The 23,293-nt window shown below is 37.0% G+C and overlaps 1 protein-coding gene across 8 annotated transcripts in view; it reads right to left on the bottom strand.

The window, feature by feature from the left end:
- The window catches only part of INPP4B (inositol polyphosphate-4-phosphatase type II B), an 842,030-nt gene that overhangs the window by 143,162 nt on the left and 675,575 nt on the right, over positions 1 to 23,293 (bottom strand). For all 8 annotated transcript variants that reach the window (XR_003608999.2, XM_028102335.2, XM_028102336.2 and 5 more), the window contains one exon: positions 11,556 to 11,759. Coding sequence is in view for 7 of the 8 variants with exons in the window: in XM_028102335.2 (XP_027958136.1) it covers positions 11,556 to 11,759 (204 nt within the window). In the remaining variant the exon portion in view is untranslated. The remainder of the gene's footprint in view (positions 1 to 11,555; positions 11,760 to 23,293) is intronic.

The following is a 23,293-nucleotide window of genomic DNA, read 5'->3' as shown; positions in this document are numbered from 1 at the left end:
AAACAAACCACTTTCCATAATATCTCTGTGAAAGCATTCCCACAAAGGAAAATGATCATTGAAAATGCATTCTAATTCTGATAATTTTCACTCATAAGGACAGTCCACGTAGAAGCTCCTTTTTGCTTAGATTGCGAGTACGGCTGGGGCCCACTCCATTTTCTCCCTCCTAAGATCACACAATATGTTTCAGATTGCTCCCACGAAGAAAAAAAAGGCTGGTCAGTGGGGCGAAGACAGTGGAAGCATAAGAATGTGGCTATAGTCCATGGTGCTTCCATCCTTCCCCTTTTCAGGTCAGGGATACTACTCTAGTTCCTGCTTAGCTCCTCAGCCACTTGCGAGGTTTCAAAACAAAACACAATAAATCAAAACCAAAACCCAAACTAAACTAAAACAACAACCTATCAGAAAAACAGATTGCTGGGCCTTTTTCCTCCCCCAGAAATAGCAGTCATTATCCTGCTATGTCTCCTGCTGAAATAAGTAATGGAAAATTGGTGGGTTACAGTCTAACCTTTATTAAATGGAGCCTAACTGGTGTCCTTGACCTTAATGGAGCCTTTAGACAATCCATCTTCTTGGAGGTGAAGGGCTGTAAACTATTTCTTGGCAATGGGGGCACAAGGTCAATGGGGAACTAGTAGCAATATTTATTCCATTCTGAGTCAGGTGCTGATTTCGGTCCTTATTTATTTCGGGGTTAGGACCTAAGCTACGTGCGGGTCAAGCCCGTGGCAATAGGTGCACAGATTTAATGGACATGCCAGTGAGTAGTCAGGGGGTCTTTGCACCTTGCAAAGTGAGCCATGAGGGCAGGGGACATGGTGCTTACTCTGCATGCCACCCTTGCATGAGATCGGTGCCATTGAAAAAAAATCCTGACTCTTTTAATCTGTAGTTAACTTAAAAAAATAAAAATTAAAAAAAAGCTCAGCAATGCTTAACTGATCAATTTTTCTGGGGCCAATTTTCAATCAGCAAGAATGTGAAGACAGACTGAAAGCTGAAATGGGGGTTCAAAGTAGCTTTGTTGTATCTATATCTTTATGTACAATTTCCCACTTGTCATTACTAATTTTCGAGGACTTTGATTAGAACGGGCCAGTGAATTAATATGGCCAATGGCATATTCAAAGAGAAGCTTCAGTTTATCCTTGAGTTGACTGAGAGCAAGTGGTACTCAACTGGCCTCATTCCTCAACACTGCAAACCCTCTCTCTTTCAATAACTTGCTGGCTCTTCTGTCTAAATCCTTACTTTACTGGACTGTGGGGTAAAAGGAGTTGCACTTAAAATACTCTGTGGCACAAAGTGGCACATGTATGGCCCACAGTAGGTAGTACACACACACACACACACACACACACACACACACACACACCCCTGCACACACGCATATAGACATACACATCGTGTGGATTAAAAATAGCCAGACATGTGATATCCATCAGAATTAAGGGAGATTCCCCAACCTTTGCTTCCTATTGATCCTCCTGCTTAACTTCACCTAATGACTCATGTAAAAAATCCCTGACCTTTGTTTCCTGATAACCACACTGCTGGCCTCACCCTGAAATTCAGTTCTTAGTCATACAAGTGGATTCAGCTAGTCAGCTACTGTTTCTCTAGTAGACTTCTCCATATTCTCCTGGTTTGGCTCTTGGCCAGACCCATACAATCAACTATCACAGGATCAGGTCTACACATGAGTGCACATTCACCTTATCCATCACCATACTCAGATCATCACTCCTCTGATCAAAAGCCGGCTTTCTACTGCAGCAAGTATCCATTCTTCTCTCAGCCCGGAGGCACGTCTGCAGTTGTGTTGACTTACATAATTCTCCTTATTTCTCGTTAATCTTCAAAATGAAAACTTCCCCAGGTCAGTCTCCTTGCTGTCCTAGATACATGCTATTAATTAGCTCAGCATATACTTTCTGGGCATCTGCTACAAGCTTGCTCAGTGCTCAACATCAAAGATATGAAGGAAACCTTGGAGGAACTAACATTTCTATCTTGACACATACTGCTTTTTATGCTTAGAATACCTTCTCTCATCTTCCATCAATCCAAATTCTCACCCACTCAAGTCTCATCATCTCCAAGAATGGTTCATTCTATTCTCTCTGCTTAACAGTGGGCTCTATGAGGGCAATGACTATTATTAATTAATCCTCTCATTCTCAGGTCCTGGTACTCATCAGGTAATAGATAAATAAAAGAATAAATCAATGAGTGAATGAACGAATTAGAAAGAAGGAAGGAAGGGATGATTTTTTTCATCCTCTCCAACCTTCATATAACTTCTCTCTGAATATTTTCGACATGTTTAATGTGTATCACACAACCACCTCCATCTGGGAAAGATTCCATATCTTTCAATATCTCTGCTTATTTTATGAGTTCTGGCCATTCCCTTGAATTAGATGATATGGCTTTTGAGGATCCATATTTTATACTTAATTTGCTTTCCCCCAAGTAGCAATATAGCATTATTACACACTATTGATGCTTAATTAACATCTGTTGATTGACTTAACAACCTGTGACTTACAAGTAAAAAATACAACTGTAGTAAGTATTATCACATGAAACTTCAAACTAAATTTAGAACCAAGCTCATACTCTGAATGACTGCGTTCAACCTAATAAATGCCACATCATGCTAATGCTTTCAATTCGGTGAAATCATTACATAAAGCACTTGTTTATTAACAAAAAAAAAATCCACTGATTAACTAAAGCTTTTAATTTTAAATTGGTAATTGGATGTTATCTGCACACCATTAGATAGTTACACAACTGGCTGAATTATATGACATTATCAGTTTTAGTGTGTTGCATTCAATTTCCAGGATTGATTTTTTTTTAACGGAATGTACCCTGATATATCAAGTCAACAGTCTGCTTATATATATATCAACATTTCTTTTTAATTATTTATGTTTGAGAGAGAGAGAGAGAGAGCGAGCATGAGTAGGGTGGGGAGGGGTAGATGGAAAAAGAAAATCTTAAGGAGACTCCATGCCCAGTGGGGAACCCAATGTGGGGCTCGATCTCACGACCCTGAGATCATTACCTGAACCAAAATCAAAAGCCGAATGCTTAACTGACTGAGCCACGCAGGTGCCCTGCCTCAGCATTTTTTTAAACTATTCATTAAATTACGGAGATTCAAAAATTTCTCTATAGAAAATAATGTCTCACTATTCACACAGGAATGTACTAAAGTTTAAGAGCACTTGATTTGAATGTAATCATAAATTTCTAAAGTATGTGTGTATATTCATTCAAGTTTGCATATTCATTATACACAGACAAATGAAAAGACCTGATGTTGAATCAGGCATTGTAAGAGTCAATAAAGTATCCAAGGGAGGTGATGGTATTCAATATGAAACCACAGGAAAATCACCATTACATTAATAAAAATAAAATACCTCTGTTAAAAACACTAGTTTGAGTTGGAGGATGAACTGCTGATTCAGCAAATCCATTTATTCATTTATTCCTACATTAACTCTGAAAAATACATTGAACTAGTGTGTATAAAATACTGTATTAGGTGCTATAAAACAGGGAACTGAAGGTGAATGTATTAACTTCATGTGGGAAAATCTAGAAATTGTCAGGATTTCATGAATATGGATGTACATAAAGATCTCATTTGGGGTTTCTTTTCTTTAATAGAACATTTGTGCATTTTAATGGACAGTCATGAACTTTGCTTAATCACCTTTCATGGACTTTAATATTGGATAAGTATTCCAAGCACATTTCTCCTGAGTGAAATGGACTGGAGAAGTTCAGGGATGTTTCCCATCCATCAAGCAAACAGATGATAGAACGCATTTCAGTTGCCACATAGGGAACAACTAGCCTAATACTCCCTGTCTTTACCTGCCCTTGCTGATGGGGTGAGCGGATGCTTCCAATATCCCCTCCTCATTGTAAGATTAACAAAACCAGACAACCCTATTAGGTATGATTAGGGATGAAAAAGAAAAAGCTGGGAAAGGGGAAAATAGTCACTTCCAATTTTAGATGGGCAGCATCTAAAATTATTTCTGTGTAACTAGGACCTTTGTAATCAGCACATGAATAATCAAATACAATTAAAATTGCCACCACTCGGTTTCTGGAAGCTTTTTAAGGCCTTAACTCATCATGTTCTATGTTCTTCATCATGTTCTTTGGTCATCTCTGATGTTCTGTGTCCATCTTGAATTTTACTGCTTTCTATGTTTGGAGATACTGGAAGAGGACTTGAATAGTCACCTCTCAAGTGGATTATGACACTGGGAGATATGCACTAAGGAGAGAGGTCTATAGCTGGGTACTTTTGACTAGAAGAGAAAAACAAAATCCCCAGAAGAATTCGTGAATTCTAGTAAGGGAAAAGGCATCTGACATAGTGCAGAGTCATGTTAAGGTTGAATATTCCATGTTTCAAAATAAGAAGGTAAACAAGAATAACTTGAGGGCAAATTTCAGAGCTATTAATTTATTCTACAAATAAAAAATGAGTACCTTTTCTATGCATTTGGCCTGCTAACTGTGGGGATACAGCAGGGATCATGATACGGACTTTGCCCTTTAGGAGCTTATAAAGATCATGAACACATGGAAGAAACAGATACATAAACAAATGATTATAATTCAGTATTCATGAGGCTGTATGATCACAAGATGCAAGAATAATGCTTTATTGTACAAAATGTTTTAGAGTTGAATGCATATATATATGTATATATTACATACATCTCTATCTATCTATAACATAAAATTTGGAAATAAATGGCCATAATTTAGTGGAAATTTTATTCATTCAGACAACTAAGATATAAGGTGTTGCTTTAGAAAAGTGAAATCATAAGTTAGTATCTAGTTGTCTATAAGAATTAATTACCTCTAAAAAATCAGATTTATTCCCTTCCTATTAAGATCAGGTCAATGGTTTCACATAAAATAATTCTAGCCAGTCAGAGAACTAAACAAGATCTCTTTGAATTATTAATTTGCATAGGTACCTCTGCATAATGCACAGCCTGAACTATTTTCCCTAGAGACGAGGTCTAAGATGGACACAAAAGATGGCAAGTGACGTTGAGAATACAGATCATTTCAGATTGCCCCTGGAGGTATCTCTATCTGGCTGGTTAAATATGTTTTGCCTTCGATAGTAATATTTTGCAACTATGTATGCTTACAGTTACTAATTATGGCAATATAAATAGTTCTATCAATACTCTTGTGAAGCTTAAGCATTCATGTTTGTTCTAGACATTATTAGAGAAAGTTGTAGTACAAAATGGAATGTGAGATGTTGGTAAAGAACATGCCAGAAAGTGGTTTATGTAAATCTCATTGCAAAAAAGCAATCTTTGGGAATACCAAGTTACAGAGAAACCACAATTTTTTTCAGGTTATATATGACTTTGTTAACAGGATGTTTGACATAAATATTACTATAAATTTATGCTTTGGTTTCTATAACCTATAAAATTATTGGAAATTTATTATAGATTAATGTGGATCATCTATTGTGCTTATGTGTCATGAATACCTTTTACCATAAGAAGTCATAGCAAATGTTCCCCAAGTTTAAGCATGGAAATAAAATTTAAAATTTGATTTACATTTACAAAACAAAGAAGGGAATTAATTGGGTAGTTTGGAGGGTGACATGTTGCCTGCTATAGAAATTTAGTTCAACTGAAAAAATGGGTTTGGGATATGACTAACTAATAAGAATAGTTTTCCTACTTCTGCTCTTTGTTGGAATGGATCAGAATATAAAGGATCAGAAGTTTATCTTTTTTTTTTTTTAACAATTTTTGAATGAGGGTAGCCAGATTTAGCCTCGAACCCATCACTGTAGTAATGTTGAAGTTAAATCACAGTGTTCTAGAGAATAGTATAATTACTGGAAGCCACAAAAACTGGGGCAACTTAATACTTTAGTTGGATGACATGCTTTCATATTTTGGACAAACTAATCTTGGAATCCCAGCTGCTAGAAGCATCTGTTGTAGAGATAAAGAGAAAGAAAAGCAATATGTCATTTTCACCAGCTAAAAGATGAAGAATGCTATATTAGTTTATTTCTTTGCACAATTTGTCATAAAATCCCAACATTCCTTTGGGTTTGATTGTTTACTAACTTTTCAGGAAAATAAATCTTTAAAGCATTCAATCACTTAATAAGTAAAATTCAGCAAATAACAGACACTTTTTTTTGTCAATGATCATTTTAGTTTCAATCTCTTCCGTATTGACTAGATAATTATTATCCAGATTCATATGTCATCAATTTTGCCAACAGGTTGAAAAGAGAACAGCCTCACACTGATTTAGAATTAATAGAGATTCTTTCTCTTAACCTCAAAGGGAAAGGTTTTTATATGAGCAGAGTAGAATTCAAGAGTAATTTACTAGTATATATTTACTTTCCAACATTTATTGTAAGAGGCTAAAGATAGTTGTTCAAGTTAAGTGATTGTTAAAACTACAATCATTGTAAGACATTAAATAAAACAATGTTTTTTTAAAATGGAGCTACTGTAATCTTATGTGCAAATCTAAACCAACTTCAATGATCAGAGAATACTTTCATATACCACAGAAACCTAACTAAATTAACTTAAAACACTGAATTATTTCAGGAAGTTGATTAAACATGTAATCAGTGCTGAAACTTTTCTAACACCTAATTAACTAAGAAAAGTGGTATACAAAGTTACGTTTCCAATTCATTTAATAGCACTGTCTCTAAAGGCATTTTCAATTAGCTACATTTTCTTTGGATTTACTCAACTTTTCAAAGTTAGATAAAGCTTTGAAAATAATGTTAAATGGTTATGACTTTGGCAATTTTTTTTTTAAGTAAGGGATTTCTATCTTTTAACCAAGGTATCTTTTTAGTGGAAAGTGGCTGCTATGGAAAATCAATTAGAATGTTACATAACAGTCAAAGTTAGTTACATTTGTACACAGAGTCAAATTATATTAGGAGGAGAGAGTTAGAAGCAACTTTTCTGAGTGGGAAGGATTTTCCTTGTAATTGTGGTAAATTTAGACAAAGTATTCATACCTTCTAGCAACAGCAGGTTCTGGAGGAAATTCAGAAATAATATGAAAGAAGATAAAGAAGGAGATACAGATCTTTATTATTATCCTACCTTTTTGCCTGTGAAGGAAACCAAAACAGGTGAGAAACTCACAGGGCCCTTCCGCATCAATTGGAAGAACAAATCAGTATGACTTTTTCCTAGTGTCAAGACAAGGAAAGTATTCCCAAAAGAATAATAAAGGGTAAACTAATAACCACACAGACTCCTACTGCAACCTTGACTGGTCCTTCACGAGGACCAGAATTCTTCCTAATTTTTCCAAATGTTGCTAGTAAAGGCCTCTACCTATTTTCATCGGTGCCTATTTGAAACTTTTAACCTCTCCTCAGCCTATTCTGCTCTTCCCCTTCTCTTTGCACATAACTCTATTTTAAGGATAAAATAAAGCACTCAGGTTAATATCCAAACTACATAAAGAACTCATACAACTCAATGGAAAAAAATTTAAAAAGTGGCCAGAGGGGGATGGGGTGGCTGGGTGATAGACAATGGGGAGGGTATGTCCTATGGTGAGCGCTGTGAACTGTGCAAGACTGTTGAATCACAGGTCTGTACCTCTGAAACAAATAACGCAATATATGTTAAGAAAAAAAAGAAGATAGCAGGAGGGGAAAAATGAAGGGGAGTAAATCGGAGGGGGAGACGAATCATGAGAGACGATGGACTCTGAAAAACAAACTGAGGGTTCTAGCGGGGAGGGGGGTGGGGGGATGGGTTGGCCTGGTGATGGGTATTAAAGAGGGCACGTTCTGCGTGGAGCACTGGGTGTTATGCACAAACAATGAATCATGGAACACTACATCAAAAACTAATGATGTAATGTATGGTGATTAACATAACAATAAAAAATTTAAAAAAAAGTGGCCAGAGGAAGTGAATAGACACCTTTCCAAAGAAGACACACAAATAGCCAACAGGTACATGGCAAAGCGCTCAACATCACTCATCATCAGGGAAATACAAATCCAAAGTACAATGAGATATCACCTCATACCTGTTAGAATGGTTATCATCAAAAAGACAAGATATAACAAATGCTGGGGTGGATGTGGAAAAAAGAGAATCCTATGTACTGTTGTGGGAATGTAAATTGGTACAGAAACACACTGAAAAACAGTGTGGAGGTTCCTCAAAAAACTAAAAATAGAACAGCCATATGATCCAGCAATTCCACTTTTAAGTATGTATATGCCTGAAGGAGATGAAATCACGATCTCAAGGAGGTATCTGCACCCTCATATTCATTGCAGCATTATTTACAATAACCAAGATATGGAAGCAACCAACCTGAGTCTCTATTGACAGATAAATGGACAAAGAAAATGTGGTATATATGTGGAATATCATTCAGCCATAAAAAGAAAGAAATCCTACCATTTGCAACAACATGGATGGACCTTGAGGGCATTACGCTCAGTGAACATAAGTCAGATGGGGAAAGACAAATACTGTATGACCTCACATTTATATATGAAACCTAAAAACAAACAAAGAAAAAACAAACTCATAGAAAGACAGAACATACTGATGGTTGTCAGAGCTGAGGGTAGGAATTGGGATAAATAGGTGAAGGGGGCCAAAAGGTATGAACTTGCAGTTATAAGATAATAAGTCATGGGGAGGTAATGTACAGTGTGGTGACTATACTGGATTGTATATTTAAAGTTGTGAAGAGAGTAGATGATAAAGGTTCTCATAGAAAAATAATTCAACCATGTGAGGTGATGTGTGTTAATTAAATTTATTGTGGTAATGATTTCCCAAATCATTATCATGTATACCTTAAATGAATACAGTGTTATATGTCAGTTGTATCTCAGTACAACTGCGAAAATATTTAAGCAAACATAAAAGAAGCCATCCAGCCTCACCCAGCCTCCCAGAAGTGAAGCTGATCTTTACAGTCTCCCTGCAGTCTCAGCAGATACGCCCACGTTGCCCAGGACTGCTCTACCTGTGTGCTAGAATCCTCTCCTCTCTGCGGAGAAAGGGCCTCACTCTACCAGCCGTCACCTATTTGCTTGTCAAATAGTTTTTGGAGTGTAAACACGCTCAATTTTCACCATCTTTGAAGCAAAATAAAGAAACAACTAATGATAAAGATCACACACACACACTCTCTCTCCTATATCAGCTGCTGTGTGCCTGTCTGAAAGTCATTCTCTTTCTTGAAGGGTTAACTTTCTATTCCCTCCTACGTCTTAAGAATTTTACTTCTGGGAATCCATATGACCGCCAGCCTCCTTCCAGCTTTCTCCCACGTACAACCTCTTTCTAGAGCCCTGAACAGGCCGTGGAGTCCCTCGCGTCCCCGGGTGTTTCTCTCTGTCTCTAGCATGGGGCACAGTGAACCAGGCAGAGCAGGTGCACAGGGACACAGAACGGCTCACCACAAAAACCTCGTCAGCCCACTGCCCAACTCTCACGCTCTTCCTTCTCTTCCCCTCATGAGAGGGTCTGTACATACAATCTTGAGTGGAAGTCCTATTAGCAGAGCCTATTTTCTACCACCTGGCCCTCTCCAACCTTGGTCACAACATTGTGTAACTATTTGCTAACATGTTTTATCCACCACGAGACTCTGACTTCTAAAACCTAAGGATCTAGGGTCACTTACCTTCCCATTTGGAGCACCTACAATATAGAAGGTCTCAAAAATTATCTAAAGAAAAGGAGATAAGGAGGGAGGGGAGGAGAGGGACACTTTTGAGCAACAGGAAAGCAGTGAGGTGTGGGGGAGGATTTACATGACCACAAGGTGAAAATGATCAAAACAAAAGATACCCAATTTCAGAATTCTCACTTCATTTAATGTAAAAATGGAAATTATTTGTCACAGGGTTAACATTATATGTTTAATTAAATGAAATACAAGTTGTCTTCTATACCTACTCAAACTCTTTAAAATTCCCAATACACATTTTATGCTAGATCCAGTCTCCCCATTTACCTCAATGGAGAGTATTAATCCCTATCACAAGACTATTTAATGTTTGCATCTTAAAAGAGACAACGTATAGCAATAATACTAAAGTAATACAAAGCATCTGCCTAGGCCTTTCCAGGTAATGGGGCCCTTATTGCACAGGTAAGTCATTTATTTCGTGACCACTTGAAGAGTTAAACAAAACAGGGGTTGTTATTTTCACTTTACAGTTGAGAAAATTGAGCTTCAGAGAGGTTAAGAGGTACATACGCCTTGGAGGCTGTGAATAAAATGAAGAAGGTGAAGGTAAAAAGGAGAAATATTAGATTTGCTCTTTTGAAAACGCTTCAGTGGGAGAAACGTAATCTTAATCAGCAGCAACAAATACTTATTCAGCATTTACCTCTTGGAACCCAGCTCTGTCTTTCCTGTGATAGAAATTTTATCAAAACAAAGAGCAGGCATCACTTCACAGCCCTTCAGATAGCAAATCTTTTTGAGAGAGCTGGGCCTTTCAAATAATTTACTCTCTGAATGCTCTTAAATTCTAGGGTGGCAGAAAAAAGTAATCATTAACTATTTACCATCTATATGGCTAGAATACGATTTTCTTGGTTAAACTCGTGATACAGTAAAGAGTTTCCTTCTCTGTGTGTGATGTGCACATACTTTGGATGGTTCCTGGATAATCAATATGTGTTTGTTCAGGAATAACACTGTTCCCCTTTGCCCAGAACCTTCATGTTTCTCTTATCTTATTCTGTCCAACTAGAGTTATTACCATGCTGGCTTCTTTTTGGGGTGTGTGTGTGTGTGTGTGTGTGTGTGTGTGTGTGTGTGTGTGTGTTGCCTTTACTAGCTGTTTTTTCAGATCCTTTTATGTAGCCATCCTTTTGCCAATTTTAGATACCTGGAACAAATGCATCTTCTTTTAAATAATAGAATCATGAACAAGAAGGATTTAAGAGATCTCTATGTCCACTGCCATTGAAATGCTAATACTTCTTGAAGTATGTCTAGAACTGAAACACTAGATTGCAACAAGAAAATATTTGCAACAAGTAGTGGATTATGAATGATTTTTGATTCTTTTTCTAAAAAACACAATTTTAATGGTTTATATTACCTTGGCAACAAATACAGAAAAGTATTATGGAATACTGTAATTGTGGCATTTTTGCTTTTACGACATTTTGGAGATATATATATGTGTGTGTGTGTGTGTGTGTGTGTGTGTGTGTGTGTATCCAAATATATATATATATATATATATATATATATATATATAAATTTTTATGCTAAATGAATGTGATCAGGAATAAAACTCACATTTATAATTTGCCCCCAGGGAAAAAAGTGACTTATTTATCCACAGTCTGTATTATGACTACTTCCCAACTTGTTTTGATGAAAAGCAGGGATGTCTCATCTTTCTTGCTTTCCGTTTCAGGACTAAACATTAGGAGGCAAGCGATGTGCATGAGACTTACCCACTCTTCCTCATCATAGTCTGAATGATGTGGTATGGAGTCCTGCCTTTTCATCGGCGGGGGTGGGTCCTGGGGACAGCTCTCCTCTGTGCTATTCTTAGGAGACGGTGGTTTCTTCAGGACACCTCCTGGTCTGGCAGTGTAGAGGGCTAAAAGAGCACTTCTGACCAGCTGATCCTTGAAGGCATGTACAAAAAGCTCTGTCTGGAAAGAAATTGACAAGGATTAGAAACACCATGGTAGGTATCCCAGCAAAGAGCTATGGAAAGGTCAACAGCAGATTTGTTGGCAAATAAGTGGTGTGCCTGGTAGAAAAAGTACAGGTAACAGAGAGAGAAAATGATTCATACCAATCAATGAAAATAGTTGAGTTTTGGGATGCTGCCAAGGCCTTGAGTCCTCCTGTTCTAAAAGTTAATGCTAAGGTTCTGTGGGCACTATAAACACCAGCTGTCTCCTCAGCCCCCTCTCTTTTAGTTCCAAATTCTGTCTTTGAAGATGAATTTCACTAGAGATAATAATTTGAACACCATCTACCTACTGTGCTTTTCAAGTAATTCCAAATGCACCTTAAAAGAAAATGTGATAAGACTATGTATATTCTATATTTTAAGCAGAATGAAAGTCTAAAGGAAGATGCATCTTAAAAATAGAGGCAGAAAATTTTTTTTCTTCTTAGCATCATGAGTAGATTTTAACAGTAGAGATGACACAGGCAGTCTTCCCATGAAAATATTTGGTTTTTATTCCTTATTATCACCCCCTAAACTGTCTCCTCCACCAAATGGTTTCAGTAATACTCAGTGTTAATGAGGCTGCTGTGAAACTTGCCATGGTAGATTTTTACAAGCTGGTGGTAAATAGTAAGTACTATAGAAATGACGGCTCCCAACAATAAAGAACTTTACAGTAGTACTTTGCAATTTCCTGATGAAATGTTTAATAGCTTCACCCTGTACTCTCCTGGAGGATGCTGTAATTGACTTTCTGTATTATACTATGCTTAACATGAATGTGGTCTAACAATCTACTCAGTCAAAGAGTAGAGAAGTAACTCCAGCATTGAGTCATATTGTTAACACATTCACACTTTGTAATGTTAGGAAGGAACCCTTTAACTCAATGCATTATTTTGAATAATAGTTGATGCCATCCCCATTTAACGAGACGCTTGGATGTAATGCTGACTTCACCATCACTGTAACTCATAGTAATCCTTTCCTGGCACATTCTCGATGTGCAGTCAACAATGGCACGTCTCACTAATGGTTACTAAATTATCCCGAAAAAACCCCTGTTATGAGTGTCAGCAATTAAAGAAAACCAGCTAAACCCCATGCAAAACAATTGCCTAATAAGACTATGTTATATTTACAAAGTTAAGTCTTTGCAATCAATCATGAAGTTCTAGAGCTGGAAGAGACCTTAAAGCCAGACCTCTTCATTAACCAGATAAGGAAATTAAGAAACAAGGCTGGTGCCTTGTCCTAGAACAGACTGCTTACTGGTAACACAAATGGAACAGAGCCTGAGTTTTCTAATAAATTCAGTAGCTTTTCCCCTTACTCCACACCACCTACCAACCCACCATCACCTGCATGCTTCTGTCCTTCTTCCCCTTCTTCCTTAACTCCAAGTTCCCCGAGTGCTTTGGATATCTATCCACTCTCATTCATGTCTACAATTGCCGATGTAACTATCTTCACTGTTAAACTTTACTGGATGTTTTTAAATAATCTTCGAATCTATTGGTCATATTGAGAGCACTCTGAAGGTAAGTAGATAAGAAATATTAAAAAAAAAGAATATACAAGAATAAAAGGTTGAAAAATATTTTGGTAATGAATTAGGAAAACAAAAGAAAAAGTCAGCTTATACTGAAAGGGCACAAAGAGAAGTGTTAATTGATGTTCACAATGAAGTGTTAAAATGAGAATGAAAGTTACCAAAAAAATACTGATGAAAAATTTAGCTAGACAGTACTCAGACAAGGCAGTATAGTTAAAGCAAAATGGAGAAACATGTTATTTACATAATTTTCATACAGCATGGATAGATCCATCAATGTGAATTTAAATATTTAAAAATGCAAATTTACTTCCATTCAGCTTAACTAAACTATTTCTTTATTGATAGTTTCAATAAATTCTTTTGATTTATTTTTAGAGCAAAACAGCTTGCCTTCTTTGAATTCCTGCTACTACAGCTCCAGGCTCCATAACAGTCACCTAATTACTATGTAGCTGAATATCTATTCACACCCAATGAAATCTACAGTTCTTATAATTGCCATCATTTTCTTCCCATTGCATGCATGCACAGAGATTCCACTCCATTTATTCAAATCTCATTTGGGTTGATTTATCACCAAAGACATCAAAGATAATACACTATATTCTTGCAATTTTACAACCCAGAATTTTCTTGGGGGGTAGCTGAATGAACACACAAAATCTTATAGAAACACTTGTGTCTATATTGAAAAATTGATTTGACTCTTTGGAAACTCTCTGAATCACCAAGATCCTTTGCACGGAATTGCACTTTATTAGAAAATAGCTAAATATTCCATTGCTATAACCATATGACCTACAAATTTTCTTGACCAGCACTACTTAGTAAATGTAGACCAATGTAGACCCTGATGTTTTACAGTCAAAATAAATGAGCTTGAAGAGATTAATGTAATCACTCAATTCCAATACATTTGCATGCTGCTGTTGTTGCAACTGAGATGATATTAGGGAAGTTAAAGTCATGAGAAGGATGTGACCATGTCTCTGAGTTGCCCATTGACTCAAAGTATTGAAAACCTTTTTCCTTTTCTGACTCAGCTCACACTGCAATAAAGGAAACAAAAAGGCTGTCTAAATGTTATCCTAAGGGTAGGCAAAACAATTTATTTAAAATAGTTTAATAATACAGTAAAAAAAAAAAAAAGCATAAGCTCTGAACCTAAGGTAGATCATTTCATTTGTTTGGTATAAAAGAGAAATGTTATCTTAAAAATGAAATGTTTTCTTGCCTTACTGACATTTTTCCAATTCATATTCTCATACAAGTATTCTTCAAAGTATCACACAGAATTATCTGCAAGTATAAAACCAGTAAAATTACTTCTCCTGGGGATGAATTTCCTAGATTCCTAAATATTAATGGCAGAGAAATAGTTAGGAATATGTTTATTTAAAACCACCCTTTTTAACTGGATCTCAACAAATTAAGCAAAGTACCATTCTATTTAGAATCTCATTTTTTCACTGAAAAAATTCAAAGCTATGCCTAATCCCACCTGCAATACAGAAGTAGCCAATGACATAAACAGGTGATTATATTGTAGTAGACATGTATATGGCAAAAAAGAATCCTGTTTTTTTCTGGACTCTACCACTCTCTATTGTTTTACACCCACTAGCTTCATTTGTTTTCATCGGTTGGTTACATTGGTTCCTATTTGATACCATTTGATTTCTTTTTTATGACTGAGGTATAATTGACATACAATATTATCAGTTTCATGTGTACAGTATAAGGATTCAACATTTATATACATTGCAAAATTATCACCACAATAAGTCTGGTTATTTTTATTTTTTAGAGATTATTTATTTGAAGCGGGGGCAGAGGGAAAGAATCAAGCAGACTCCCCAGTGAGTGGGGAGCCCTGTGCAGCTTGATCCCATGACCAATGGGGTCATGACCCTAGCAGAAACCAAGAGTCCGTTGCTCAACCGACTGAGCCACCCAGGCACTCCCGGTTATTTTTAAAAAATAGATAAGCTTTAATTATTTCATAGGGCAATAGTGCTATACTCTGTAATTAGTACATTAATATGTGTTCAACATTTCCCCCAAAAAAGAATATTGAACCTTCAGGAGAGTTACTTGACCTCTGAGCAGATCATACAAATTATTCACTTGACCTTGGCGAAATCACATAACCACTTTTCCCTAGTTTGCACAAAATTACAATGCCTATCTGTGAAACCCTCATGGCAGTTCATTGTAAACCGCGAAGTGCACTCTTCTATTTATGCTCCATGCTCCTCTTTCTTGAATGATCTGTTCAGTTTCCTTTGTTGACTCATCATTCCAGGCTCATTTAAAATATGGTAAGTTGATCCTAAGGGACCTTAAACCACTTTCTTGCAAGCATTTTTTTTCCCTACTGGTGATATAATGCATTTCTCCACAGCGTCAACTATCATCTTTATGCCCCCGTCTCTAAAATCCATCTCCACCCACCTCCTGAACCAGCACTGTCACCTATTTCCATAGGAAAGTCTTTCAAGGTTAGAAGTCACAGCCTGATCTCAAGTGTTTTTAATAAATGTGTTCTGTCCAGCTTTTCAAACTGCGTGGTACTGTCACTATGCAGCAATGCAGAGTGAAAATGTCTGGATCATCTTCAGCAATACTTATTTCTATATTAGTCATTAATTTCTACTAGTTATACCTTTTCAGTAATTTCAAAGATTAGTCCTTACTTTATATTTCCACAGCTAGTCCAAGTTAAGATCCTTTCTACATTCCATGTGGATACTTCCCATAGTCTCCTTACTGGTTGATTTACTTTTCTTAAGCTAATGCTTCTTTTTAGAGGATGCTTTTCAAGGCCACCAATATTAACATGTAGATTCCTGAGTCCCAGCTCAAAACTGCTGAAACAGAATTTTTATTTTTTAGCAAGCTTCCCCCAAGAGCAATCCTGACATTTTGCAATGGCCAATAATGTCCAATAAATCAAATTCACAGTCGTGGCTCAGTTTCTCTATTCCTATGAGGATGGTCTTCACCAAACATGTATCCAGTCCTTCCTTACTCAATTACCTTCCAACTTATGTAAGAGACTTTCTCGTGGGAGAGTAACCAGGAGAGGGATGGCTAGATCATATACATATATGACCATATAAATATATGTGTGTATATATATATATATAAACTTTATGAGATGCTTAATTGTTTTTCAGAGTGTACAAATAATTGTGTACCTACAAATGATTCATGAACGTTCCAGTTGTTCCATATCCTCCGCAACTTCCCATATGCTGAAACTTTTTGATTTCAGCTATTCTGGTGGGTAGTTAATACTATCTCATTTTTGTTTAATTTTGCATTTCCCTAAAAACAAATGATGATGAACATCTCTACATGTATTTATTTGTCATCCATACATCTTCTCTTGTAAAATGTCATTTCTTTAGCCCAATTTTAAAGGAGTTGTCCTATTATTAAGTCTAAAGAATACTTGACGTATTCTGATGTAAGTCTTTTGTAAGATGCATATATACAGGTATTTCTCTCACTCCATGACTTGCCTTTTCATTTTATTAAATTTTGTTGTTATGTTAATCACCATACATTACATCAGTAGTTTTTGATGTGGTGTTCCATGATTCATTGTTTGCATATACCACCCAGTGCTCCATTCAATACGTGCCCTCTTTAATACCCAACACCAGGCTGACCCATCCCCCCACCCCCACCGAACCCTCAGTTTGTTTCTCAGAGTCCATAGTCTCTCATGGTTCGTCTCCCCTTCTGATTCCCCACCTTCATTTTTCCCTTCCCACTATCTTATTTTTAAACATATACTGTATTATTTGTTTCAGAGGTACAGGTCTGTGATTCATCAGTCTTACACAATTCACAGCGCTCACCATAGCTCATACACTCCCCAATGTCTATCACCCAGCCACCCACTCCCTCCCACCCCCCATCACTCCAGCAACCCTCAGTTTGTTTCCTGAGATTGAGAATTCCGCATATCCATGAGATCATATGATACATCTTTCTCTGATTGACTTATTTCGCTCAGCATAATACCCTCCAGTTCCCATCCACGTTGCTGCAAATAGAAAGATTTCATGCCTTTTGATGGCTGTATAATATTCCAGTGTGTGTGTGTGTGTGTGTGTGTGTGTGTGTGTGTGTGTGTGTGTGTGTGTGTATACCACTTCTTCTTTATCCATTCATCTGGCGATGGACATCTTGGCTCTTTCCATACTTTGACTATTGTGGACATTGCTGCTATAAACATTGGGGTGCACGTACCCCTTTGGATCCCCACATTTGTATCTTTAGGGTAAATACCCAGTAGTGCAATTGCTGGGTCGTACAGTAGCTCCATTTTCAACTTTTTGAAAAACCTCCATACTGTTTTCCAGAGTGGCTGCACCAGCTTGAATTCCCACCAACAGTGTAGGAGGGTTCCCCTTTCTCCGCATCCTTGCCAACATCTGTCATTTCCTGACTTGTTAATTCTAGCCATTCTGACTGGTGTGAGGTGGTATCTCATTGAGATTTTGATTTGAATTTCCCTGTTGCCGAGCGATGTTGAGCACTTTTTCATGTGTCTGTTGGCCATTTGGATGTCTTTGCAGAAACATGTGTTCATGTCTTCTGCCCACTTCTTGATTGGATTATTTGTTCTTTGGGTGTTGAGTTTGATAAGTTCTTTATAGATTTTGGATACTAGCCCTTTATCTGATATGTCATTTGCAAGTATCTTCTCCCATTCTGTCTGTTGTCCTTTGATTTTGGTGACTGTTTCCTTTGCTGTGTAAAAGCTTTTTACCTTGAAGTCCCAGTAGTTCATTTTTTCCCTTGCTTCCCTTGCCTTTGGCGATGTTTCTAGTAAGACGTTCCTGCGGCTGAGGTCAAAGAGGTTGTTGTCTGTGTTCTCCTCTAGGCTTTGGATGGATTCCTGTCTCACATTTAGGTTTTTCGACCATTTTGAGTCAATTTTTGTGTGTGGTGTAAGGAAATGGTCCAGTTTCATTCTTCTGCATGTGGCTGTCCAATTTTCCCAACATCATTTGTTGAAGAGACTGTCTTTTATCCATTGGACATTCTTTCCTTCTGTGTCGAAGATTAGTTGACCACAGAGTTGAGGGTCCATTTCTGGGCTCACTATTCTGTTCAATTGATCTATGTGTCTGTTTTTGTGCCAATACCATATTGTCTTTATGATGACAGCTTTGTAATAGAGCTTGAGGTCCAGAATTGTGATGCCACCAGCTTTGCTTTTCTATTTCAACATCCCTCTGGCTATTCGGGGTCTTTTCTGGTTCCATACAAATCTTAGGATTATTTTTCCATTTCTTTGAAAAAAGTGGATGGTATTTTGAGAGGGATTGCATTGAATGTGTAGATTGCTCTAGGTAGCATTGACATCTTCACAATATTTGTTCTTCCCATCCATGAACATGGAACGTTTTTCCATTTCTTTGTGTCTTCCTCAATTTCTTTCATGAGTATTCTATAGTTTTCTGAGTACAGATTCTTCGCCTCTTTGGTTAGATTTATTCCTAGGTATCTTACGGTTTTGGGTGCAACTGTAAATGGGATTGACTCCTTAATTTCTCTTTCTTCTGTCTTGTTGTTGGTGTATAGGAATGCCACTGATTTTATATCCTGCCACTTTACTGAATTCCTGTATGAGTTCTAGCAGGTTTGGGGTGGAGTCTTTTGGGTTTTCCACATACAGTATCATATCATCTGCAAAGAGTGAGAGTTTGACTTCTTCTTTGCTGATTCAGATGCCTTTTATTTCTCTTTTGCTGTGGCTAGGACTTCTAATACTATGTTGAATAGCAGTGGTGATAGCAGACATCCCTGCTGTGTTCCTAACCTTAGGGGGAAAGCTCTCAGTTTTTCCCCATTGAGAATGATATTTGCTGTACATTTTTCATAGATGACTTTTATGATATTGAGGTATGTACCCTCTATCCTTATACTCTGAAGAGTTTTGATCAAGAAAGGATGCTGTACTTTGTCAAATGCTTTTTCTGCATCTCTTGAGAGGATTCTATGGTTCTTGTTCTTTCTTTTGTTAATGTATTGTATCACACTGATTGATTTGCGGATGTTGAACCAACCTTGCAGCCAAGGGATGAATCCCATTTGGTTGTGGTGAATAATCCTTTTAATGTACTGTTGGATCCTATTTTTGCATCCATGCTCATCAGGGATATTGGTCTGTAATTCTCCTTTTTGATGGGGTCTTTGTCTGGTTTGGGGATCAAGGTAATGGTGGCCTCATAAAATGAGTTTGGAAGTTTTCCTTCCATTTCTATTTTTTGGAACAGTTTCAGAAGAATAGGTATTAATTCTTCTTGAAATGTTTGGTAGAATTCCCCTGGGAAGCCATTTGGCCCTGGGCTCTGGTTTTTTGGGAGATTTTTGATGACTGCTTCAATTTCCTTAGTGGTTATAGGTCTGTTCAGGTTTTCTATTTCTTCCTGGTTCAGTTTTGGTAGTTGATACATCTCTAGGAATGCACCCATTTCTTCCAGGTTATCTAACTTGCTGGCATAGAGTTGCTCATAATATGTTCTTAGAATTGTTTGTATTTCTTTGGTGTTGGTTGTGATCTCTCCTCTTTCATTCATGATTTTGTTGATTTGGGTCATTTCTCTTTTCTTTTTGATAAGTCTGGCCAGGGCTTTATCAATCTTGTTAATTCTTTCAAAGAACCAGCTCCTAGTTTCGTTGATCTGTTCTACTGTTCTTTTGGTTTCTATTTCATTGATTTCTGCTCTGATCTTTACTATTTTCTTCTCCTGCTGGGTTTAGGCTTTATTTGCTGTTCTTTCTCCAGCTCCTTTAGATGTAGGGGTTAGGTTGTGTATTTGAGACCTTTCTTGTTTCTTGAGAAACGCTTGTATTACTATATGCTTTCCTCATAGGACTGCCCTTGCTGCATCCTAAAGATTTTCAACACTTGTGTTTTCATTTTCATTGGTTTCCATGAATTTTTTAAATTCTTCTTTAACTTCCTGGTTGACTCATTCATTCTTTAGTAGGATGCTTTTTTGCCTCCATGTATTTGAGTTCTTTCTGAGTTTCCTCTTGTGATTGAGTTCTAGTTTCAAAGCATTGTGGTCCGAAACTATGCAGGGAATTATCCCAATCTTTTGGTACCAGTTGAGACCTGATCTGTGACCTAGGATGTGATCTATTCTGGAGAATGTTCCATGGGCACTGGAGAAGAATATGTATTCTGTTGTTTGGGGATGGAATGTTCTGAATAGATCTGTGAAGTCCATTTGGTCCAGTGTGTCATTTAAAGTCTTTATTTCCTTGTTGATCTTTTGCTTAGATGATCTATCCATTTCAGTGAGGGGTTGTTAAAGTCCCCTACTATTATTGTATTGTTGTCAACATGTTTCTTTGATTTTGTTACTAATTGGCTTATGTAATTTGCTGCTCCCATGTTAGGGGCATAGATATTTACAATTGTTAGATCTTCTTTTTGGATAGACCCTTTGAGTATGATACAGTGCCCTTCCTCATCTTTATTATAGTCTTTGGTTTAAAATCTAACTTGTCTAACGATTGGCACCCCAGCTTTCTTTTGGTGTCCATTAGCAGGGTAAATGGTTTTCCACCTCCTCACTTTCAATCTGGAGGTATCTTTGGGTCTAAAATGAGTCTCTTGCAGACAGCATATGGCTGGGTCTTGTTTTTTTATCCAATCTGATAGCCTGTGTCTTTTGATTGGGACATTTAGCCCATTTACATTCAGGGTAACTATTGAAAGATATGAATTTAGTGCTATTGTATTGCCCATAAGGTGAATGTTACTGTATACTGTCTGTGTTCCTTTCTGGTCTATGTTACTTTTAGGCTCCCTCTTTGCTTAGAGGACCCCTTTCAATATTTCTTGTAGGGCTGGTTTTGTGTTTGCAAATTCTTTTAGTTTTTGTTTGTCCTGGAAGCTTTTTATCTCTCCTTCTATTTTCAATGACAGCCTAGGTGGATATAGTATTCTTGGCTGCATATTTTTCTCATTTAGTGCTCTGAACATATCATGCCAGTCCTTTCTGGCCTACCAGGTCTCTGTGGATAGGTCTGTTGCCAGTCTAAGGTTTCTACCATTGTAGGTTACAGACCTCTTGTCCCGAGCTGTTTTCAGGATTTTCTCTTTGTCTCTGAGATTTGTAAGTTTTACTATTAGATGTTGGGGTGTTGACCTATTTTTATTGATATTGAGGGGGGTTCTCTGTGCCTCCTGGATTTTGATGCCTATTGCCTTCCCCAAATTAGGGAATTTCTCTGCTACAATTTGCTCCAATATACCTTCTACCCCTCTCTCTCTTTCTTTTTCTTCTGGGATCCCAATTATTCTAGTATTGTTTCATCCTATAGTATCACTTATGTCTCGAATTCTGTACTCGTGATCCAGTAGTTGTTTTTCTCTCTTTTTCTCAGCTTCTTTATTCTCCATCATTTGGTCTTCTATATCACTGATTCTCTCTTATGCCTCATTTATCCTAGCAGTAAGAGCCTCCATTTTTGATTGCACATCATTAATAGTCTTTTTGATTTCAACTTGGTTAGATTTTAGTTCTTTTATTTCTCCAGAAAGGGTTTCTCTAGTATCTTCCAGGCTTTTTTGAAGCCCAGCTAGTATCTTATAATCGTCATTCTGAACTCTAGTTCCGACATCTTACTAATGTCCATATTGATTAGGTCCCTGGCAGTCGGTACTGCCTCTTGGTTCTTTTTTTTGAGGTGAGTTTTTCTGTCTTGTCATTTTGTCCAGAGGAGAATAGATGAATGAGAGAACAAAATGCTAACAGGGTAACAACGACCCCAGAAAAATATACACTAAATGAATCAGAAGAGACCTTCCAGAAATTGGTCACTTTTCTGTTCAGAAAGTTGCTGCTATTCTTTTCTTCGATTTCCTATTGAGTTTGTAGGTGTTCAAAATTGTTTGATACCTATCTAGCTGAATTCCTGGGACCAGATGAAATTTAGGTCTCCTACTCCTCCGCCATCTTGCTCATCTCCCCTTGCCTTTTCATTTTTAATAGTGTCTTCTGAATAGTGTCTCCTGAAAACTTTAATGGAAGTTTTTGATTTTGATGATGTCTTATATATCATTTGTTTTCTTCTTTTGGTTCCTACTTTTTGTGTTCAAAGAAATATTTCCCTAACCCAAGATGACAAAAATTTTCTCCTGTGTTGTCTTCTTGACATTTGTTTCTTTGCCTCTTTCTTTTAGCTTGTATATTAACATCTATTATCTTTTGAATTAATTTTTATAGATGTGTGAGGTAATGATAAAGAGAGGTCATTTGTTTTTTTGCATATGGCTATCCAATTGTTCCTGAGTTTTATGTTAAAAATACATCATTTTCCCAGTGAATTTTCTTTGCACTTTTGTCTAAATTTATTTGAACATATATGTGTGGATGTATTTCTAGATTCTCTATTCCATTCCATTGATGTCTATACTTACACTAATAAGTTACAAGCCACATAATACACTGGGTATTACTTTTATTTTATTTATTTTTTCTAAGTTTTTTTTTTTTGAGAGAGAGAGAGAATGAGCAAGAGCATGAGTGGTGGGGAGGGGCAGAGGGCGAGGGAGAGAAAGAATCTTGAGCAGATTCCATGCTAAGCTTGGAGCCTTCATGGGGCTCAATCTCAGGACCCTGAGATCATGACCTGAGCTGAAATCAAGAGTTGGACGCATAACTGACTGAGCCACCCAGGCACCCCTGGGTATTACTTTTATTTTAAAGAGTAAATATATTTAAGTACATTAAAGTTTGAATTTTTTTATATCTGTCCACATACTTACCATTTCTGGCACTCCTTATTCTTTTGTGTAGATCTATTTTTTACATGTTATCACTTCCTTCTGCCTGAAGACTACTTTAAAATTTGTAGTAGTGCAAGTTTTCTGTGAAATCTTTCCATTTTTATTTGTCTAAAATGGT

Source organism: Eumetopias jubatus, unplaced genomic scaffold, assembly GCF_037043125.1.
Source record: "Eumetopias jubatus isolate StellerSeaLion01/CBP00866 unplaced genomic scaffold, mEumJub1_p1.0 scaffold_2, whole genome shotgun sequence".
NCBI classification, from domain to species: Eukaryota; Metazoa; Chordata; class Mammalia; order Carnivora; family Otariidae; genus Eumetopias; species Eumetopias jubatus.
The sequence above is the reverse complement of the archived record's forward strand: the minus strand, read 5'-3'. Positions and strand labels throughout refer to the sequence as shown.